This window comes from Mandrillus leucophaeus, unplaced genomic scaffold (assembly GCF_000951045.1).
Source record: "Mandrillus leucophaeus isolate KB7577 unplaced genomic scaffold, Mleu.le_1.0 Scaffold786, whole genome shotgun sequence".
Classification (NCBI taxonomy): Eukaryota; Metazoa; Chordata; class Mammalia; order Primates; family Cercopithecidae; genus Mandrillus; species Mandrillus leucophaeus.
This window is the reverse complement of record NW_012108541.1, coordinates 300,229-323,669: the sequence shown is the minus strand read 5'-3', so window position 1 is coordinate 323,669 and position 23,441 is coordinate 300,229. Positions and strand designations below refer to the sequence as shown.

At 38.1% G+C, this 23,441-nt stretch overlaps 1 protein-coding gene across 4 annotated transcripts in view; it reads left to right on the top strand.

Moving 5' to 3' along the window:
• ASB3 (ankyrin repeat and SOCS box containing 3) overlaps positions 1 to 23,441 on the top strand; it is a 139,804-nt gene that overhangs the window by 99,986 nt on the left and 16,377 nt on the right. For all 4 annotated transcript variants that reach the window (XM_011967080.1, XM_011967082.1, XM_011967081.1 and 1 more), the window contains 2 exons: positions 8,437 to 8,694; positions 14,904 to 15,034. In XM_011967080.1, coding sequence (XP_011822470.1) covers positions 8,437 to 8,694; positions 14,904 to 15,034 — 389 coding nt within the window. The remainder of the gene's footprint in view (positions 1 to 8,436; positions 8,695 to 14,903; positions 15,035 to 23,441) is intronic.

Genomic DNA, 23,441 nt, shown 5'->3' with positions numbered 1-23,441 from the left:
GTGACAGTCATTTAACCAGTCTCCAGGGAGTTCCAAACTTTCGCTCATCTTTCTGTGTTCTTCTGAGCCCTCCAAACTCTTCCACCCTCTGCCCACTACCCAGTTCCCAAGTTGTTTCCACATTTTTAGGTGTCTTTATAGCAGTGCCCTACTCCTCAGTCCCAATTTTCTGTATAGTTCGTTCTTGCATTGCTATAAAGAAATATACCTGAGACTGGGTAATTTATAAAGAAAAAGGTTTAATTGGCTCACAGTTCCACAGGTTATACAGGAACCATGATGTTGGTGTCTGCTCAGCTTTTGGAGACACCTCAGGAAACATAATCATGGCAGAAGGTGAAGTGAGAGCAGGCCACTTCTTACACGGCAGGAGCAAGAGAGTGAGTGTGGGAGGTGCCACATACTTTTAAACAACCAGATCTCACAAGAACTCACTACTGTGAGGACACTACTGAGAGGGATGGTGCTAAACCATATATGAGAAACCCATCCCCATGATCCAGTCACCTCCCACCAAGCCCCACCTTCAACCCTGGGGATTACAATTCATCATGAGATTTGGGTGGGGTCACAGATCCAAACCACTTCAGTAGATCTAGGGTGGGACCTGATGTTCTGCATTTCTTTCTTTTTCTTTTCTTTCTTCCTTTTTTTTTTTTTTTGAGACAAGAGTCTCACTCTATCACCCAGGCTGGAGTACAGTGACACCATCTCGACTCACTGCAACCACCACCTCCCGGGTTTACGCATTTCTCATGAGTCAGCCTCCTGAATAGCTGGGATTACAGGTATGTGCCACCATACCTGGCTAATTTTTGTATTTTTAGTAGAGATGGGGTTTCACCATGTTGGCCAGGCTGGTCTCCACTCCTAAGCTCAAGTGATCTGCCCCCCTCAGCCTCTCAAAAGTGTTGGGATTACAGGCGTGAGCCACTGTGCCCAGCATACTCTGCATTTCTTTCTTTCTTTCTTTTTTTTTTTTTTTTTTTTTGAGACGAAGTCTTGCTCTGTCACCCAGGTTGGACTGCAGTGATGCGATCTTGGCTCACTGCAAGCTCTGCCTCCTGGGTTCACACCATTCTTCCACCTCAGCCTCCCGAGTAGCTGGGACTACAGGTGCCCACCATCACGTCTGGCTAATTTTGTTTTTGTGTTTTTAGTACAGATGGGGGTTTCACCATGTTAGCTAGGATGGTCTTGAACTCTTGACCTCAAGTGATCTGCCGGCTTCGGCCTCCCAGAAGTGCTGGGATTACAGGCGTGTGCCACCGTGCCCAGGCCATATTCTGCATTTCTAATAAGCTAACAAGGTGGTGCCAATGCTGCTGATCCACAGACCACACTGTGAGTAGCAAGAGTGTAGAGCTGTGCTGCCCAGATTGGTAGCCACCAGCCACATGTGGCTATTTAAATTAATTAAAATTAAGTAGCATTATAAATTACTTCTTCAGTTTCCCTAGCCACCCTTCAAGTGCTCCAGAATCATGTGTGGCTAGCTACCCTACCGAATAGTACATCATCACACAAAGTTCCGCTGCATGGCGGTGGTATAGAGAATTGACTCATAGTAACTCTCCCACAGCTACTTTTTAGACCAGAACAATTATTTATTCACAGCAAAAGAAGACCTGGGCAGGGTAAACAGCAACAGGTTACTTATAGTATTTATTTCCTCTTTCCGGAATGGACAACCCAGTGTTCCCAAAGACAATATGGAAGGTTGTTTGGTTAGCTCAGCACCTGAGCAAAAGAGGTTGGGTATGTTTACCAGATTGTGAGAATGGATGAATTGCTTTTCTTCACACTAGAAGTATATTTTTCTTAATAACTAGTATTGGGCATAAGAATCAGGGCTGAGAATGCTGGGGGAAGACATCCTATTAAGAAACTGCCTTTTGGCCGAGTGCGGTGACTCATGCATGTAATCCCAGCACTTTGGGAGGACGAGGCGGGCGAACCACGAGATCAAGAGATCGAGACCATTCTGGCTAACATGCTGAAACCCTGTCTCTACTAAAAATGCAAAAAGTTAGTCGGGCATGGAGGCACGCTCCTGTAGTCCCAGCTACTCAGGAGGCTGAGCCAGGAGAACGGCATGAACCCGGGAGGTGGAGCTTGCAGTGAGCCGAGATTGCGCCACCGCACTCCAGCCTGGGCAACAGAGCAAGACTCCGTCTCAAAAAACAAAACAAAACAAAAACACAAAAGAAGCTGCCTTTTGACTCCTTTTTAAAGACATAATATTTCGTCTGTCTGTTTACATATCTGCTTCTTCATTAGACTGTAAGCTCCTTGAGAGCAGGGATTTGCCCTGGATCTGACTCCTATTAGACATTCAAAATATATTTGTGAGTTAATGAATCAATAATTATATTAGATTAGCATATTTATTATATCTTAGTCTTCTTCAGTGCCTTGTAGAGAGAGAAGGATGGAGCATGATTCTTGGGCTTGGATGAGTCACAGATGTATAGTGGCTGTGTGACTTCAGGTATTTCACTTCATTCTGCTAAATCTCATTCCATTATCTTTAAAATATGGATAGTAATAACACTTAAGCTTGCTTTAGAAAATTATTTTGAGGATCAAATGAACTAACAGTTGTGAAATGCTTTGTAATTTATAATTATTATCTTTAAAAAACCCTAGTTTTTTGGGTGAGAGGGTCTTTGGTCTCAATGTCCATATACATACAGATCACCTTGCACAGGTGTCTGTCTTGTTCTCTCATTCTAGGGTATTGCCTGTTTGGAACATCCACTCATATTTTCAAACTGTCCCTCTCTGGCCAACTAGCTTTTGCAATTTAAAATATTTACAAATGTTTAACAAATTTAAAAGTTAAAAAAAAATTAAAGAAATTATCCACACAGAAGTACGGAAAAGAAAAAAGATTGAAGAGAAAAACAAGAGCCTCTGGGAACGAAGGTTCAATATCAACAGGTCTAACATTCATGTCATTAAAATCCAGAAGCAGAGGCGATTGGGCACAGAAAAAATATGTAAATTAATAATTGCTAAAAACTTCCTATTATTGGATAAAGATATAATTTACAGATTTAAGAAGCCTGTTAAACCCAAACAGGATAAACTCACAGAAAGGCATGATCAGAAAAATCAAACTGCTATAAACCAAATGTAAAGGAGACCTAGTCTCTCCCCGGATCAAAGAAGAAAAAGAAAAACAAAAGTAAAGGGGAAGCAGTATGGTGTACAGTAGTCCTTGGTCACAGACATGAGTTAACAAACTTTGTTTTTGTTTTTGCATCTCTTAGTAATTTTGCTCCTTGAAGTGGCCATGTAGGCATAATTACAATTTTTTTGTGTATGGCTATTGAAAGGGCATATGAAGTATTTTCTTTCATGTGAGACTTGTAATTGAACCAATATATTATTTGGTCGATTTTCAGTGAGTAGTCATTGGAAAATGCTGTATTTTTAGCCTTTAAAAAATAAAGTCAAAACATCAAAATATCTGTTTTAGGAGTGTGTATTCTCTTAGTCTGTCTTTTATTTTTCATTTTAGAACTGGGCCACACCTTATTCTATAAAATAGAACATAGCAAACTTTAAGGACAAAGAGACTTAGAATTTGGTTGTGGGAATTTTGTCAAAAATATCAAGGTTCAGAATTTACCAAAGTAGGATCACAGGTCAATGTGAAATAATAGTCACTTATCTCAACTAGAGTGATAATTAAATGGCTTCAGAAGGCAAATGCAGAAAGTTATATAGTTGTAGAAAAACCTTAGTTCTTTATTAGAGAGTTTTCATAAGTAATCAAATAGAATAAGGACAACATGAAGCACAGAGAATCATCTTGATAAAATGCAGAATCTTTGTTTTTTTAGACCAGTTACTTAAAAAGTGAAGGAAAACTTTTCATTATTTCTAAAACTAAATACTACATTTTTATTATCTAATGTCTGGCTGGTTGCTTATACAGTTCCTGTATGTGTAATGGGAAACTCATTTATTTTGAGTTTCTGTTTGAACCTTTGCCAATTAGGCAAGAAAATGATCATTTTCCCAGTAGGTTTTGCTTTAGTATGTCAAGAGGGTCATATAACCAGTGTCTGAGGGAAAAAAATTGAAGCTGAAAAATATGTTTTTGGTTATTTCTTTCAATAAGTAAGCATTTTAAAATTTGGATTGCCCACAATCACATGACTAAAATTAATTAAATTAATTAGAGTCACCAATTATAAAGCAAGGACAATTGAATATAATCTTAATTTTAAAATAGCTGTCATATGTTGTTTTTTCCTTTTTTTTTTTGAGACAGAGTCTCTTGCTCTGTGGCCCAGGCTGGAGTGCAGTGGCGTGATCTTGGCTCACTGCAACCTCTGCCTTCTGAGTTCAGGCGTTTCTCATGCCTCAGCCTCCTGAGTAGCTGGAATTACAGGTGTATGCCACCACACCTGGCTAATTTTTGTATTTTTAATAAAGATAGGGTTTCGCCATGTTGGTCAGGCTGGTCTCAAACTCCTGGCCTCAAGTGATCTGTCTGCCTTGGCTTTTTAAAGTGTGGAATTACAGGTGTGAGCCACCACGCCCAGACCTTCTTTCTTTTCTTAATGCGACATACATGAATTTCCTGTATCACTTTTACCAGTTATTAATAAGAGTTCAAATTTGGTCACAATACTGGTACCTCGTAACTTAGAAGACGTAATTTTCCAAAATTAATTATTTGATATTCTAATTTTTAGGGATTTGGTAACAGATAAGTTTAATGGTGTAAATTTAAAATTTTTATTTTTATAGCCACAATGTGTTATGATAGTGTTAATTTGGTATGATTGTTGTAATTAACACCTATCTGACTTCAGGTGTTAATGGCTAAAAGACTTTCCTTTTCTCATTTGTGTGTTTCCTAGTATTTCTCTGAAATCTATTAATTTAGTATTTGTGGTCTTTCTTGCACTATTGACCTGTTGTATTCTAATAAACTTTTATCTACTTTTATAAATAGTACAACTAATACCAAAAGGTGATGAAATTCATAGGTAACAGCTTTGGGTTTTCATTATTATTGTTGTGGTTTTGAGATAGAGTTTCACTCTGTTGCCCGGGCTGGAGTACAGTGGTGCAGTCATTGCTCACTGCAGCCTCAAACTTATGAGGTCAAGTGATCCTCCTGCCTTGGCCTCCTAAAGTGCCCCAGGTTTTAAGTTTTCTCTTCCTTATTATTTTTTCAGCTAATTCAACTTTTAAGTTCAGTATCAGTGTTCTGAAACATTTTTGGTAAGTATTCTTTGTGAGGGTGACCCTTACCTCCTTTCACCACTCCCAGGGATAATGGAAAGGTGTCTCCTCCACTACTGTACAGATCCTGCAACAAAAGCAGTTTTTGTCCTTTGGAGCTAAAAAGTTAGCAGGTATATTGATATGAAGCCAGTCTTTCAAGAGTAATTGAGTAATCCATCTCGAATGAGGAAATATAAGAAAAAGCTTCCTCCAAATGGAATGGGGAGGGGAGAGGGAAGTTGAGAAGTTTTAGGACTGAGCAAATATGAATGCCTTTTATATATGGCCATAGAAGTAAATTGTGGCTTAGCTCACCTGATTTTATCTGTTTTTCTAATTGATACTAATCATTGTTATTATATTAGTTTCACAGAATTCACTGTGTTCATTCTAGCCCCCATGTCGTGTGGGCACATCTGACAAAACTGAATGTCTTCATGTTGTTTTCAGCTAATGGTCAAAAGCCATTCAGTAAAACTCACTATTTGGCCTGTTATAATTCATCTGATAAATTGGTTGGATATTTTGTTTGCTAATTGAGCATAAAATGCTGAAGATATTTGCCCATTTTTATTTGTTTAAAAGAAATTTTTTTTTCTTGTTGGATTTTCTCTTACTGTTCTTTTATATGTGAGCACTGTTTTTTTGCACAGTTTTGAACTTCAAGGAGCAGAGTGGTAGAAAATGTACAAACCCCCAAAATAAGGTCTAGACTAATTGGATCTTAATTTTTAAATCTCTCCTCTCAGTATCTGATGTTGTTCACTTTTTATATAATATACGGTCTCTCTATGTCACAATTAACTCTTGAGATTTATGTTAAACAAGAGAGACTTTTGTTTAAATCTCGGGTACTTGAAGAGTTTTCTCAATTTGATATTAGGGCTATGGAGAGAATTTGTTGAAGTGTTAAGAGAAATACATACTAATTTATATTTTAACGAGAGGTTATCCGTGCTCAAGGATTTACTGTGTACTTAGTGACATGTAATAATCAAGGTCATATAGAACCCTGAAGTTGAAGTTGCTTGTGTTTTTGTAGTGTGCACGTGTATTTGAGACCTTCTTTAATAACTTTCCCAGAAGCTCAGGGCATGCTGACAAAACTCTTTGCTTCTCCAGTTTATTTTGTGTTTATTTTATTCTTCAAATAAATGGTAGTTTTCTGGGAAAAGGGTCTATATTGTAGCACTCTGCCGTTTTATAAGGCTTTTGGGATTTGCTCTTGCCCTTCTAATACAAGGCAATGTGAATAATTGGAAGAGGTTTAGAGCAATTTTCTAAAGTGTGTTTTGGTAGAATACTAATTCTGTAGATTGTTAATAGATATCATATGGGATCAAAGGGGTTGTATTGTTAAATAAGTTTGGGAAGTACAGGATTCAATAATATTGAATATGTTTCTTTTGTGGAAGGCTTTTGAGAATTTTTCTTATTGAAGTGTGCTTTGTGAATTCCTAAAAGAGGAATGGATCTACAAAGATTTGAAAAGTCCAGAAACAAAGGATAGAACTTATATTTAAGTATATATACAATTGTTCTTGTGTTTACAGAGTTTAGGGCATTTTATACTTTTGTTTGCTTTTTTCAGATTAATGATTGGACCCATTGCTTTAATTTTAAAGGTACTACTTCTGAAAGGTATCTGGAGGTTGAATAAAAACATAGAGCATATAATTGGAAATGTAACTAACATACTGTTTAAAAACACACTCATCCTATCTTTCTTTCTCAGACTCACTGTATACTGTGTAAGATTTCTCAATTTTTTTCACTGGAGAGTATTTTTCATATGGATCATTTTCAGGAACTAAAGTTCCGTGTAACCTACTTTGGAAAACATAGGTCTGGCTTTAAAATAGTCTTCAATTTGACTGTATCATGAAGTGTTCAGTTTTCATAGTAGAGAAGAGATATTGCAGCAATTTGCAATGTCATATTCACTGTTAGATTTTAGTTTGGTATTTTTATCCCAGTTCTGCCAATTACTAGCTTTGTGACTCAGCTTCAGTTTTTGCATCTGCGATGGAGATAATAATAGAACTTAATTAATTTTAAGATGTAGTATCATAAATTAAATTTTTGTTCATTAAAAGGTTTTTAAATTTTTTAAAATACCATTATAAATGTAAGGCCAGTCACGGTATCATACCTTTTGGGAGACCAAAGCAGGAGGATTGCTTGAGGCCAGGCGTTCGAGACCAGCCTGGGCAACATAGTGAGAGTCTGTCTCTACAAAAAAATTTTAAAATTAGCCAGGCATAGTGGCATGTACCTGTAGTCCCACCTAGTCAGGAGGCTGAAGTGGGCGGATCACTGGAGCCCAAGAGTTCAGTTACAGTGAGCCTTGATTGTGCCACTGCATACCAGCCTGGGCCACAGAGCAAGACCCTGTCTCTAGAAAAATAAATAAATTTAACAGTGGGAGGGAAATTGGCTAAGGTTATTGCTGAACAAAATGATATCTTAGAGATTCCTAGAATGAATCATTTAGTTTTAAGGACTGATCACATTGTTTATTGATTTTGTTAAGCAAAGCATTTTGTAGTAAAGATACTTAATTGTACAAAATGTCACAATTTGAGTTTTCTATTTGTCAATGATAATTTTTAAAATGACATATTAAGATGAATGTTTTAAATTATAATACCTGTTCACAGTTGAAAATTAAAAACCATGAAGGACGGTGTAAAAAGCAAAAGCCCCACCACATTCTCTAATCTCAATCCACTAGATGTGTAAAAACCATCCACTATCTCATCTGCCATACTTATTCTGCAGCTGTAAATACTATTAACAATTTGTGGCTGGGCGCGGTGGCTCGTGCCTGTAATCCCAGCACTTTGGGAGGCTGAGGTAGGCAGATCAAGAGGTCAGGAGATCAAGACCATCCTCGCTAACACGGTGAAACCCGTCTCTATTAAAAAATACAAAAAATTAACTGAGCGTGGTGGCGGGCGCCTGTAGTCCCAACTACTCAGGAGGCTGAGGCAGGAGAATGGCGTGAACCCGGGAGGCGGAACTTGCAGTGAGCCGAGATCAGGCCACTGCACTCCAGCCTGGGCGACAGAGCAGGACTCCGTCTCAAAAAAACAAACAAACAACAGCAACAACAAAAAAGCAATTTGTAAGAAGTATGTCAAAGTCTAACTTGTTCTTTTTTTGTTTTTATTTTTTATGGTGGAGCTGTGAGTTCTTTGGAATTGTGAACATTCTTTTGAAATATGGAGCCCGGATAAATGAACTTCATTTGGCATACTGCCTGAAGTACGAGAAGTTTTCGATATTTCGCTACTTTTTGAGGAAAGGTTGCTCATTGGGACCATGGAACCATATATATGAATTTGTAAATCATGCAGTTAAAGCACAAGCAAAATATAAGGAATGGTTACCACATCTTCTGGTTGCTGGATTTGACCCACAGGTTCTACTGTGTAATTCTTGGTAAGAAATTCTACCATAGTGGGGCTTACCCTTTTTGAGTGAATATACTACCTTTAATTTCCTTCAGTTTCTTGAGATCGCAGTGTTTGGAGAAAGGTGTGTCTGTGTTTTGACTGCGATGGCTGAATTGGGGTGAAGGAGTTGGTGGCTGCTAATAGTGAGATTGAGTTTAAGCTCAGAGTCCTGGGAAAAGATAAGAGGTGACTGGAAGGAGGTATGAGGGGATAGATGCCAGTGAACTCTTCTAAGAAAGATATTTCTTCAACTTCTGGCCATTCCTCATGCTCCTCTTAAAATGCCTGTGACAGAAGAAAGAATGCTTGGAGCTGCTTTGAAGATTTCTGTTGTCTATCCCTCAGCCAACCAGACTGAATACTCCTGCCCTACAGCATCCTGTCTATTTGAAATATGTCACCCTTAATAAATACTGATTTCTGAAGTATCTGAGAATATGACTTGTTTACTTCAGGTAGTTTCTCAGAAGGGCAGTCCTCAGTGACAGATTATACAAATGCCCAGTCAGTATTTTTGGGGGGGCAAGAAGAAGACTATTAGCCTCCAGCCTTTGCAAAAATTGTTGGAGTCCTAAGACAGGTAATTGTAGTAGCGAGAGGACTCTCTTGGGCTGATAATTCAAGTCGAATGAGAAAATAAAATGGAAAATAGAGGACATGTTATTTTATAGAATTTCAGTAAAATATCTAGAAGTCTTCACTTTTGTGTTTCAATTCTCACCCCATGTGGTGTCTGTCCCTAAGGCACTCATTTTCTTCTTAGCCACACTCCTTGTGTTCTTCTACCCAAGCTCTTAACTCTGACTCAATATGACTTGCCCAGTACTTTCAGCCTTCATGCTCCTTTCTGGTTTCTAATTTATTTCTTTCTTTTAACCAAAACATATAAGCTGTCTGATACCTACTGTTGTGGTTTGAATGTGTTCTCAAATTTCAGGTGTTGGAAACAATCCTCAAATTCATTTGTTGATGATATTTGGAGGTGAGATCTTTGGGAGGTAATTAGGATTAGATAAGATCATCAAGATGGTGCCCCAGTGATGGGACTGGTGGGTGGCTTTATAAGAAGAAGAGAGACCTGAGCTGGCATGCTTTTGCTGTCTCACCGAGTGATGACCTCTGCCATGTTATGACACAGCAAGAAGGCCCTCATCAGGTGTGCCCCTTGACCTTGGACTTCCCAGTCTCTAGAACTGTAAGAAATAAATGTATTTTCTTTATAAATTACCCAGTCTCAGGTATTGAGTAATAGCAACAGAGAATGGACTAAGACAGAAATGTGGTACTGAGAAGTGGGGCTGTTGCTAATAACGATTACCTAAGAATGTGGAAGTGGCTTTTGAACTAGATAATGGGTAGAGGCTGATAAAGTTTGGAAGAACAGTCTAGAAAAAGCCTGTATTTCCATAAATGGAGTGTTAAGGGTGACTCTGGTGAGTGCTCAAAGATGAGAAGACTAGGAGAGTCTGACCTTTCTTAGAGATTATTTAAGTAGTTGTGACCAAAATGTTCATAGAAATATGGATAGCAAAGGCCATTTTGACAAGGTCTCAGATGAAAATGAGCAATACCCTATTGGAAACTGGAGTAAACGCCATCCTTGTTATGAATTAGTGAAGAACTGGGATGAACTCTATCTATGCCTAAGGACTTTATGGAAGGCTAAATTTAAGAGTGATGAACTAGGATATCTGGTAGGAGAAATAACTAAGTAGCAAAGCATTCAGGCTGCTGCATGGCTACTTTTGGCCACTTATAGTGAGATGTGAGGGCAAAGGAATGACTTGGGACAGAGCCTATAATTAAAAGGGAAGAAGAGTAGAAAAATTTAGAAAATTCTCAGCCTGGCTGTGTGGAAAAGAATGAAAGAGAATGTTCAGGAGAGGAACCCAAGGTTGTGACTAGCAACCCTTTGCTGAGCAGATTTGTACAAATAGAAAGTACCATCAAGACAATTAGAAAAAAACCTTGAAGGCATTCCAGAGATCTTTGAGGCTGCGCCTCCCATCATAGGCCCAGGGCTCTAGGAGGTCAGAATGGTTTTCAGGAGGGTTTGTGGGGTGGTACTAATTCTGCAGGCATGTAGAATGCAAGAGCTGTGGGGGCATGGATTCTTCCACCTAGATTCCAGAGGTTGTTGAAAACAGTCTAGGGGCTCAGGCAGAGACCTGTCCCAGGGGAGGAGCCACTGCAGAGAGCCTCTCTAGAGCAATGCCCAGTGGAAATGTAGGGTTAGAGCTGCCACAGTTTCTACCACGGCAATGCCTAGAGGACCCATGGGAGCAGGGCTGCCATCGAGACCTCAGGACTGTAGAGCTACCAGCATGCAGTGCCATCTTGGGAGAGCTAAAGTCTGGGCAAAGCCATAGGGGTGGGACTGAGCCCAGCAAAGTCATAGGGGTGGAGCTTCCTGAGGTAGTGGAGGCTCAACTCCCATCCCAGTTTATCCAGGAAGCTTGACATGGAGTCATGGAAGATTATCTTGGAGTTTCAAGGTAATCCTCTTGAATTCTGGACTTATTTGGGTCCTATTATTCTTTGCTTCTTGGATATGTCTCCCTTTTGGAATGGGAATGTTTGTCTTACGCCTGTCCCACCATTGAATTTTGGAAGTATATAACTTGTTTGATTTCACAGGCTCACAGCTGGCAGAAATTTAAGGTGAATTATGCCTTGAGTCTCACCCCCATGAGATACCAAAATCCATGTGTTACTGGAAAGGGGTCCCGATCTAGACCCCAAGAGAGGGTTCTCGGATCTCGTACGAGAAAGAATTTGGGGCAAGTCCATAGAGTTAAATGAAAGCACGTTTATTAACAAAGTAAGGGAACAAAAGAATGGCTATTCCATAGGCAGAGCAGCAGCATGGGCTGCTGAGCTGCTTATACTTACTGTTACTTCTTGGTTACATGCTAAACAAGGGGTGAATGATTCATGAATGAGTTTTCCAAGAAAGGGGTGGGCAAGTCCCAGGACTGTGGGTTCTCCCCATTTTTAGACTATCTAGAGTAACTTCCTAAAGTTTCCGTGGCATTGGTAAACTGTCATGGGGCCGGTGGGAGTGTCTCCTAGCATGCTAATGCATTATAATTAGCATATAATGAACAATGAGGATGACCAGAGATAACTTTCATCACCATCTTTGTTTTGATGGGGTTTGGCCAGCTTCTTGACAAGTGCTGTTTCATCAGCAAGGTCTTTGTGACCTGTATCTTGTGCGGGCCTCCTGTCTCATCCTGTGACTAAGAATGCCTTAATTTCCTGGGCATGTAGCCCAGTAGGTCTCAGCCTTATTTTACCTAGCCCCTATTCAAGATGGAGTTGCTCTGGTTCATACACCTCTGACACATGGATGCTCAAGTCCCTTATGTAAAATGGCATAGTATTTGTGTCTAGTCTATGCACTTCCTCCCTTCTACTTTGTCATCTCTAGATTACTTATAATACCTAATGCCATATAAATGCTATGTAAATAGTTGTTGTACTGTATTTTTAAATTTTTGTTATTTTTTATTGTTGTATTGTTATTTTTTATTATTGTTGTTAGTATTCTCAATCTACCATTGGTTGACTCTTCGGATGTGGAGGATGAGTTCTGTTACTCAATTTTAGTAATCCTTAATCCCTTGCCTAACCTGAGGGATCTGTACCAATTTTTCATGCTTCTTTCTGCTCCTAAATTAGGAAAAACCTAAGCAGGGGAAAAAAATCAAACATTGCCTGTTATCCTTTCCTCCCCAGCCAACTAAATGAACTACTTGTAGGGAGAAGGATTTATTTAGCTTTATTCTCTTAGAAGGCTTTGTAAATGTATCCTCCCTTTCCCCAGTTCTGATACAGCTCCCCCATTTTCCCCCACTTGTGAACAGTTGAGAATTTTTGTGACAATAAGCCGTTGGGTATGTGCTGTATATATCGGATATGTGAAATAGAAGAGTTAAGAACTAGTAAACTAGAAACTATTTTGAAGTAAGTTGTAAAACTTTCAGTATTCTGAATGGAGAATGCCAATTACATGTTTTTTACTCCTGAAGAGTAAGTAACTTTGGTTACTTTGTATTAATTAGAAAAAATACAGTGGAAAATTTCACTTTAGCAATGAAAATGCTTAACATGTTCAAATTTTTGTTCACTGATATTTTATTGAATGGGTAAACCAATGTTTACACTGCATATGATAAATGTTTTGCTTTCTTTGATCAAATTTACATTCAAAGAACTATTACAAGAAACATTCTATAAAAATTCCAATATATTGTTAAAGGGGATTTTGATTGTTATTTAAATCACATGCAGATCTGTTGCTTATCTTTGTCACGTAAATTATAAACATATTTTCTGGGTATTGCTTGTCTTAAGCATCTGGCTGAATAATTGCCTGTCACAATATTTAAATGCAAGACTAAGTCTTCCTTTACCTGCGCACCCCACCCCCATGTAATGGGAGAATAGAACATAAATGTCGTTTGTGTATTTAGTTGATTAAATGTCACTCGTTTGTGATTGTACAACTGCTCTATACAATGTAATGGTCACTGTAGTAAAGTAACAATACATTTTTGTGGCATTATCAGTGTTGGTAAAATAAACTCACCATCATATTAACTAAAGCTGTGCAAACAGATTTACTTGTCTTGTATATGTTCAGATAACTGCATAAAAATGACTTTGTGTTTGGTCACAGTAAGACCTAAAGCGCATTAAGGCAGAAAAATGAAATCATTAAAAAAAGAAATAAAGAACCAGAACAAAGTAACCTTTGGTTTGGGACCCTTAAGAAGTCAAGGAAATTGTTAGTCTTTGAATATATTTTATCATTTCATTTATCCTCAGTATTTCCTGATAAGTTGTGATTTCACTGATGTCTCCTGAGAAATAAAATGTTTTCCCAAGACATCTGTGCTACACTTTAAGTTCTTCCTTAGATGTTTGCATGTGGGAGAATTAAGAATTTGGGAAATAATTTTCATAATCTTTAGTCCATCATTTCAAAGATATTTTGACTCCAAATTACCAGAAGTGTCTTTGAGATGATAAGCTTAGATTATTATTCAGCTTTTCTTTCCTTATATTTCCTTTCCTTCTTTAGTTGTTGCTCAGTACTATTTCCAAAGAGGTGACCGTGAGAAGAATTTCTGTTTTGGTAGTAATTACCAGAAGCCCTAGTGACTTTTTTTTCTCCAGCCATTGTGATGGTAGGGGAGTGTCTAATTGAATACAGGATAAGTAATCTTGTTAGGATTTAGAGTTCTTTTAAGGGCTTGACTGAATTTTAAAGCTTCTAAAAATATAATACTGAAGTTTTCAAATCATTTCTGGTAATACCAGTTTTTCATATAATACTTTATAGTTTTAAAAGTATGTTTACTTTGTTATCTCATATTATTTTCACATATAGTTCCCTGTAATGGGCAGATTATGTATTATTCTCATTTTAAAGAGCAGGAGCTAGAGCTTAAAGAATTCAGGCAACCTGTTTATAAGTAGCAGAAGCAATATTAAACAGCAAGACTTTTCTTAAGCCAGTGCTCTTTCCATTAGGCTTCAAGTACTTATAAATTTTGGGTTAGCCTCTTTTGAGTGGGTTGGTAGGGAATCTGACATTATTTTGAGAGAACAGAGGAAAGCCTATTTGGAACCCTTTCTTTCAGTCCTTAAAGACAAGTCTTATTCTGTTACATCACTTAGGGCTGAATTTATAATGGGGGAAGGTTCTTAGAGGAGAACAGCTGTGCATGCCTGGGAGTTGGGCAGAAAGAAGCCATACTTGTACACTTGTACACTCAGGGATAACTTGGGGTATTTGGGCTTTATCCTTTTAGGATTATTAAATTATATGTCTCTAAGGATGGTCAATTTACATTTGGCAAGATAGTCCAAATGGGAGGAAATAATGGCAGATCCACTGATGTCGTTGGTTCTGTCACCCATGAGAAGGGAAGTTCCTACTCTCTGTGAGGTTCCTTTTGTCATCTCGTAGACAGCTACATAGAAAGTCAGTTCAGTTAATAGGAACCTGTAGCTGATTCTTCATATCCACTGATTTTGCCTGTAGTTACATAAATACTGAACATGCCCTGATTTTCTGTCTGCCCTCCTCATTGAGATTTTGTAAGAATATGTATATGGTGTTTGTTTCTAGTACGAACCCTTGGCATGTTTTGTTTCTAATATATTAACATCTTGCTAACATAGGATCGACTCAGTCAGCATTGACACCCTTACCTTCACTTTGGAGTTTACTAATTGGAAGACACTTCCGCCAGCTGTTGAAAGGATGCTCTCTGCTCGTGCCTCAAACGCTTGGATTCTACAGCAACATATTGGTAAGAAAGAATAACTTTTAAACACACTTCACTTCTTTTCCTTCTCTTGCTTCTCTAGCTGTGTTGTAATTATAAGTGAAAAGATTCATTGGCAAACACAAATTAGACATAATTTTGCATTTTTTCTCATGTGAGGAAAAGATGGCATTGTTAGGGAGATGGCTACTAATTCCCTTCAGTAAAAATCATACCTGATTTTATAAGCTTAACCTAAGAAACATACAAAGAAAAGCAGATGCTTACTGATATTTTAATTTTATGATATCCTTTTATTTTTAATAAGGATTATATACACAAAAGTAGGTCCAAAAAATCTGCTTATTCTGTATTTAGTTTCTGGTCAGAAAAATGCTAAACTTAATTTTTCTCTTTGGAATGTCTGTGGAGTTATGTTCTCTGTGTAATATTTTATCGCATCTAAAAGGAAATGTAACCATTCTTTATACCTGTCCTTACTGAATGTATACCAGTCTGTTGGTATGGTATAACTATAGAGATAAGCTGAGTGAACATTCTGTGAATTGGTTGATATTTTAAAAGACTATTCTAGAACAAAATTTCAACTTACCTCACTTAAAAAAATTTTAAACTAGTTGAAAAAATGAAAGAACACACAGTGGGGGAAGATTTCACACAAGGAACAAGTTTAAACATAACATATGCAAAGTATCCCTATTTACTTTTTCAGATTTATTTTTCTTTGACTGTATTTTGTTAACCATGTTATATGTCTTAAGTTAGGAAAATTGTTTCTTCACTGCTATTTTTACATGAAATGTAACTCTTCATAAAACGTTTTGAATAGGTTTTTAACAAGTGAACTTATTCATATGGAGGAGTGTGTCTTCTAATGTTTTGGAAAATTACATTTAAGTAAATTTTCTCAATCAAAAACAGACATTCAGGAAGATATGCCTTTGAACTGAGGTGTATTCAAACTGTTAGAGAGGTTTCTGTTAAAGAAAAATAATTCATTTGGAGTCTTTGAGCCTTCTAGTATAGAATTTCTTTAATGATAATGCTGGAAAATTCACTCCGTGTAACTCTCAATGTTGAGAATTGTGTCTGCTTTTACTAATTATGTATCTACAGCAGTAGAGAACAAATATCTATTCAGAACAGATAGACTATGGAACAATGGATTTGAGAACAAAGAGTCAAAAGAGGGAGCATATGCCAAATGGGAAAAGTATTGCTACGTATCAATTAGTAAGGATATGTGGGAGTTTACCCTGAGACCTTAACATATGGCATGTTTGTCCAGATGAAGGTAAAAATTGTGCATGAGTACTACATTACCCTGCAGTAGACTAAATCCATCAAGGGCTTCTTGTTTAATTAAGTACTAGGTAGAGCTTGTGTAGGGTAATAATCATCATCTATTGAGAGATTTTTATTTCAGCTGAAGATTCAAAAAAGCCTTTCTCAGAGGCTTTTTCTGAGCTAATGTAGCTAATGGTTTTCTGGTTTGTTTCTTTAACCAAGCCCTCTTTTCTTGTTTCCAGTCTCATATATCCAACTATCTTTTGGACATTTCCATTTGCTGTCTCACATCTTGACATATCCAAAATTGAACTTATTATTTTTACTACAAATTCTTCTGTTCTGTCTCTTTTTCCTGGTTCAGGAGGTGAGGTGGTTTGGGAGTGTTATTTACCAAGAGAGTGAGTTAACACTGGAAGCTGTTTGTTATTTTATCCGTAGCATAGGGGTGATTTTTGCCCCCCTATAGACATTTGGTAATGTCTGCAGACATTTTTTTGGTTGTCACAATGGTTAGGGATGCTGTTGCCATCTAAGGGGTAGAGGCCAGGGATCCTGCTAAGCATCCTACAGTGCACAAGGCAGCCTCCTACAATAAAGAATTATCTGGCTACAAATGTCAGTAGCGCCGAGGTTGAGAAATCCGGATCCACAGTGATTCTTGTGTTGTCCTATCATGGAAAGGCTTTTTATCCCTCTCCTTGTTACAACCTACTTGGGGAAAGCTTGTATTCTTCCTCCTACTTATATTGGTCTCTCAGGGTATTCTTTGGTGCTTCCTCTTCTGCAGATAGTAGGCACCATTACAATGCTGGAATTTTAGTAAGACAGAGAAAAACTTAGTTGCCTGGCTTTCAGATGGCATTGTGACTCTTCCTTTCTATAATTCAGGGCTCTCTTGGGGGCACCCTTTTCTCATCAATTTTCAGGATAATAAATTTCTGCATGTTGGTCATCAGGACTCCCTCCTTTACTGGGATTTTGAGCTACAGGATCTCTAGTAAGCAGAAACATGATCAGGGTTTTAACACTAATGGGCACGAGCCTAGCAGGACAACTGTTTGATTAACCTCTTTACAAGACTAACCTTGCTTTTACCCCTCTTCCTCCAATAACTTATCATGATATTAACAACTGCTGCCTTATCAATATGTTAAAAAAATTTTTTTTGAAAAGATACCTCTTGCACCTCTGCCACTGTTAGTAAACTCTTAGATAATTCCTAGCTTCCTAGCTCCACTCAGTATTCAATTTCTGTCCCTTGGGAAAGATTTTTCTTCCATTTTTTATTTAAGCCCTTTTCAAGTCCTATAGATGCCATGTACTTGGTCAAAATTATTCTTTCCTCCCCTTTTTTCTCCCTAAGTAAGTAGCAACTTGCCATGGTAGTTTATAAACAAAAGTAACAACACATTTCTTGCTTCTCATATTTTAATCATTGAGCCAGATTTGTCTTCAAAAAGTTTCTTGCATCCAAAAGGAAATGTATACCAGGTAAAATTTACTGAGTGGTTGCAGTTTCAGTAACTGTCTTTTAATCAAGTGCCTCTTACATACCTCTTAGAAACATCAGGCTAACCACGTTGCAATAGATGTCTTACTCAAAAAATTTGCCAACTTCTGGTCAGGTCTAAGTAATTAAATTATTATGGATAAAAGCACATGGCTTTAGTTCGTCCTGAACCTTTAATGATTAGATATATATAATTCTCTCCAGAGTGTTAAATGGATCTGGATCCTACAAAGGGTCCTTTAAAGGACCCCAGGAAACTCTCTTGATCTTTTTATTTCAGTGTTTCCTTGCTTTGTTCTGAAAAGGATTTAAAGCAGTTTATATAATACATATATATTATCACAAAACAGTAAAACAAAAGTAGAAGGAAAAGAAAAATGAAAAAAAAAAAAGGTGGGGGATAGATTAAAAAAATGGAGTCAGGGAAAGCGTAGCAATGGGAATTTGATACTTGTCTATGGATAGGCTGTATGTTTGACTCTGAGCTCTGTTGTCATTGACACTAGGTGACAGGGTTCATAAGATCAAATAAACCTGTTCCTCAGAATAGATTTTCTTGGATGCTGTTACAGCTTCCTAGACAATGTCTTGGTAGCTGTGGTTTCTTGGGACTTCTTTTACGTGGATTGTTGTTTTCATACCAAAGTGCAATTCAGTAAAAGCAGTTCTTAAGTAGTCATTACAGTGTGGTTCAGGTACCCCGACTTCCGTTGCTGTGACTTGACGAAGAACTAGATTTTAGAATATCTGGGAATGGATGGCCTGTGTGCCTTTTGAGCAGTTCTCTCTAAATATTGTATGTCTCAACTCAGTTTTTAATTTAATTAATTAATTAATTAATTTGTGGGGGCAAGGTCTTGCTCTGTTGCCTAGGCTAGAGTGCAGTGGCACGATCATGGCTCACTGCAGCCTCTACCTCCTGGGCTCAAGCAGTCTTCCCACCTCAGCCTCTTGAGTAGCTGGGATCACAGGCATGTGCCACCACGCCCAGCTAATTTTTGTATTTTTTATTGAGGCAGGGTTTCGCCATGTTTCCTGGGCTGCTCTTGAACTTCTCCTGGGCTCAAATGATCCTTCTGCCTCAGCCTCCCAAAGTGCCGGTATTATAGACACGAGACACTGTGCCTAGCTTCAGCTTAGTTTTTAATAGTAGTACGTAGCAATGAGTTCAAAGTTATACTACCTAAGAAGTATGAGAATGCAGATATTTTGTATTGCAAATTGAATTGAGAACATATTTTTAAGTAACAGTTGATCTTAAAAGTAGAAGCAAAAGAAAAATGAATAATGAAGGTTGATCTGTGGTAGGGTGAGTACTCCAGGAACATTATAAGGATTCCTAACTAAATATGGTGGGTTAAGCAAGTATCCAGTTTAAGCAAAAATTTCCCTTGAAACTTTGAGCAATGCCTCTAGTTTTGAGCAATGTTCTTTTCTCACATAGACTTCAAGATAAATAATCTGTGGTAAGTACACCAAGGTAACTACATATGATAGTTTATTTTATGTGATTGTTAGATGCAGAAACAAAGCTTAGGGTTAGGAATAGTTGGTCTGTAATCCTTTCTGGTAACAATGAGCTAGCATTCCAGTTGTCTGCTAAAACCATTTCTAGTTTAGGATAATAAAACATTAGTTTTTAAAAGAATATTTGTTTTTCTGTTTTCTTTAGCAAGAACATGTATCTTGCTCAGTTTATAACACATCATTAAGTTACTTGTTAAAAAGATGAGAGTTGGAGCACAACCTTATTTTATGCCAAAGAAAAATTTTAACTTTTCTGCTGACTTCAACCCTATGGTAATGATCTGGTGCAGGTTCTGCATGGACAGCAGACAGAATATAATGGTTGAAGGTTGGAGCTCTAGAATTAAATAGACATGCCTCCACCACTTTCTCTCTTTTTTTTCCTTTGACTACCCAAATTTATTCATTTTAAACTTGACATGATTTATCTTTTTAAACTCTTAATATAGCACTAGAACCTCTTTAAAATTTCATGGAAAGAAAGGATTTATGACATATATTTAAAATTTATTGGCTAAAATTAAAAAAAATTTTTTTGATCAATTTATTTCAGGCCATTGTAATCTGGTTTATATGGTCCTGGAGGAATAATCATGTACCGCAAATCCTTTTTTTTTTTTTTTTTAAATTATACTTTAAGTTCTGGGATACATATGCAGAACATCATGGTTTGTTACATAGGTATACACGTGCCCTGGTGGTTTGCTGCACCCATCAACCCATCATGTACATAAGGTATTTCTCCTAATGCTGTCCCTCCCCTAGCTCCCCACCTCCCAACAGGCCCCGGTGTGTGATTTTCCCCTCCCTGTGTCCATGTGTTCTCATTGTTCAACTACCACTTATGAGAGAGAAAATGCGGTGTTTGGTTTTCTGTTCCTGTGTCAGTTTGCTGAGAGCCTCTATCACTTTCTAGCTACAGAGAAGTTACTTACATCCCTGAACTTTGGTTTCCTCAATTATAAGAAGAGATGGTAATAGTAGCTACCTCATATCATTTTCACAATAGACATTGTCATTGTGGCAGAGACAGACCTCAGTTAACTGAGTTCCATTTCATTTTTATCTTCCCTGGAGCAAAGAAAGACTGGATTTTTCAGCTTTGATTGTTACATGATTGAGGCAAGTGGTCAAAGCATAAACCATGGCAGGTAAGCACTCTTTGCTCTCCCTTCCCTTGTTGAAAGCAATTTGAAAGCTCATGTTTGAGATGGTGGTTACACAGGATGGGTGACACCTGGGACACTCAAGTGTCATTTTAGGAGAATTGCCTGACCTACAGAGGATTTTGCATGAGCAAGAAGTAAACCTGTGTTGTATTGAGACACTGGTTTTTAGGGTTTATTTGTTAGCATAGCATAACCTAGCCTATAGCCAAGTTAATTTATAACCAGATCCTATCCCAGAGTCAGTGACCAAGGAAAGAGCAATAAAAACAAAACAAACTGGATTAAGAAAATGTAGCACATATACACCATGGAATACTATGCAGTCATAAAAAAGGATGAGTTTGTGTCCTTTGTAGGGACATGGATGCAGCTGGAAACCATCATTCTCAGCAAACTATCGCAAGAACAGAAAACCAAACATTGCATGTTCTCACTCATAGGTGGGAACTGAACAATGAGAACACTTGGGCACAGGAAGGGGAACATCACACACGGGGCCTGTTGTGGGCGGGGGGGGATGGCATTAGGAGATATACCTAATGTAAATGACAAGTTAATGGGTGCCGTACACCAACATGGCACATGTATACGTATGTAGCAAACCTTAACGTTGTACACATGTACCCTAGAACATAAAGTATTAAAAAAAGAAAAAAAGCGACAAATAGGCCTGTAATGCCACTTTGAGAGGCCGAGGTGGGAGGATTGCTTGAGGCCAGTAGTTCAAGACCAGTTGGGCAACATGGCAAGACCCCATCTCTACAAAATAAAATAAGAAAATTAGCCAGGCGTGATGGTGAATGACTGTAGTCCCAGCTACTTGGGAGGCCTAGGCAGGAGGATCGCTTGAGCCCAGGAGATTGAGGCTACAGTGAGCTGTGTTCATGCCATTGTACTCCAGCCTGGATGACAGAACCTGATCCTGTCTCTTAAATGAAAAAAAAAAAGAGCCACAAATAATGGAGCAGTATACTTGGTAAGAGTATTTATATGAGTGATCTATGGTGCAATAACTCAACTATAGGCCACCTGCTTCTTATTTTAAACATTGATATGCAAAGCCCTAACTTACAGTTTTTAAAGCACATCTTCAATAAACTCAGTTTGGTGGGAAGTGGGGTAATAGTGGGCCTTTTAAAATATATGGGATAAATTGTGCAGTTTGTCTACCATGGGGGCCATGCTCATAGAGTTAATAAAGCTAAATATTTAGTGAGAATCAGAGCCCATTCTTCACAGTAGTTCTTAACTCTAGATTCATTTCCTCTGGATGCTTTTCACCTGGGTGAGGCATTATTACTAAGAACCCAATCAGTAATTTCCTGTTATCTTAAAAAACTGGACACATGACCTTTCATTTGTTGAGTGGGAAACTTTCAACCTCCCAGACACCAGCCATGTTGTGGACCTTCACAAGTTTAGCAGATTCGTGCCTTGGTTAACATTGCCTACATTCTACTTTATTTCTAGATTTAAGAGCCAGACTGATAAATTTGTTTTTGTTTTTTTTTAGTGAGAAATTTATACTTAAACTTGAAATTTTAACAGGGTTCCAACTGCCCACTTACAGTTTTAACTTCACATAGCCTCTTGTTACTCCAAGTTTTTTGGGTTTTGTTTTTGTGGGGAAATTCTTTTTAAACTAGATACTAATGGGTTGTACTCACATTTACTGGGACATTTTGCTGTTAAAACTATTTTAAAGTTACCATCATGTCCATTGGTACGTTAAGAAAGGAGAAATTGACCAGGCGCCGTGGCTTATGCCTGTAATCCCAGCACTTTGGGAGGCCGAGGCAGGCGGATCACCTGAGTCGGGAGTTCGAGACCAGCCTGACGAACATGGAGGAACCCCGTCTCTACTGAAAATACAAAATTAGCTGGGTGTGGTGGCGAGCGCCTGTAATCCCAGCTACTTGGTAGGCTGAGGCAGGAGAATCACTTGAATCTGGGAGGTGGAGGTTGTGGTGAGCCAAGATCCTGCCATTGCACTCCATCCTGGGTAACAAGAATGAAACTCTGTCTCTCCAAAAAAAAAAAAAAAGAAAGAAAAAGAGAAATTATGGCCTTAGAGTAAACAGAGGGTTTTTTTTACATGTTCTAAGTATGAGATCACCAGTATTGGTTTGAAAGCCCATCCCACTCTTTCCACATAACTACTTTATTTATAGACTGTAGGATGTTTACTAGGTTCCTGTCTGAAATAAGTATTATGAAAAAGCTAGTATTAAATATCATCCAGCTTCTTAGGGAACTGAACAAGATTAGAAGGAAAGGTTTCTCGTTGCAGCTGCCTAGATGACAGCTCCGTTGAACATGAAAAAATTAAAGGTGACCAATATATAAAAGGTACAAAACCATGGCTCTGAGGAGAATGTTGGGGGCAGTGGGTGAAAAATTAAGGGATTAAGGCAGAGTTCATGGTCCTTGGTTTGACAATGAGATATACCTTTTATTTTCTTTATGATTTGTCTTTCTTGGTAGGCCTGAATTACAGAATTTAGAACCTTAAAAATTAAAATAACCATCCAGAGGTAGAACTGACCCAACCACAAGAGCTCTCATTTTACCCAAGTTTCCTCTTGGTTCTCAAGATGATCAAAGGAAGCTATAGAGAGTAGCACTTCAAGAGGCTTCCTCCCTGATACTTCAGAAAGGGAAGGGGAGCAGAATCATGTGATAATAAGGAGGCTTAAAAAAGGCTGTTGTAAAGATAGCACCAGAACCTCACTTCTGCATCCCTATTGCCTCTTCTATCTGTCATGACCCTTTTTGAGGGAGTTCCCATGTGACAGTCCCTCACAGGATCAGCCCAAGGCACTGGATGAAGCGTCTAAAAACACGTTATTTGTATCTACTGGAGATTGTGGAATTTTAGGACCCACCATTTCTTATATGAAGAAGGACTAGATTATGTGAAATGTCAGCCATTGCC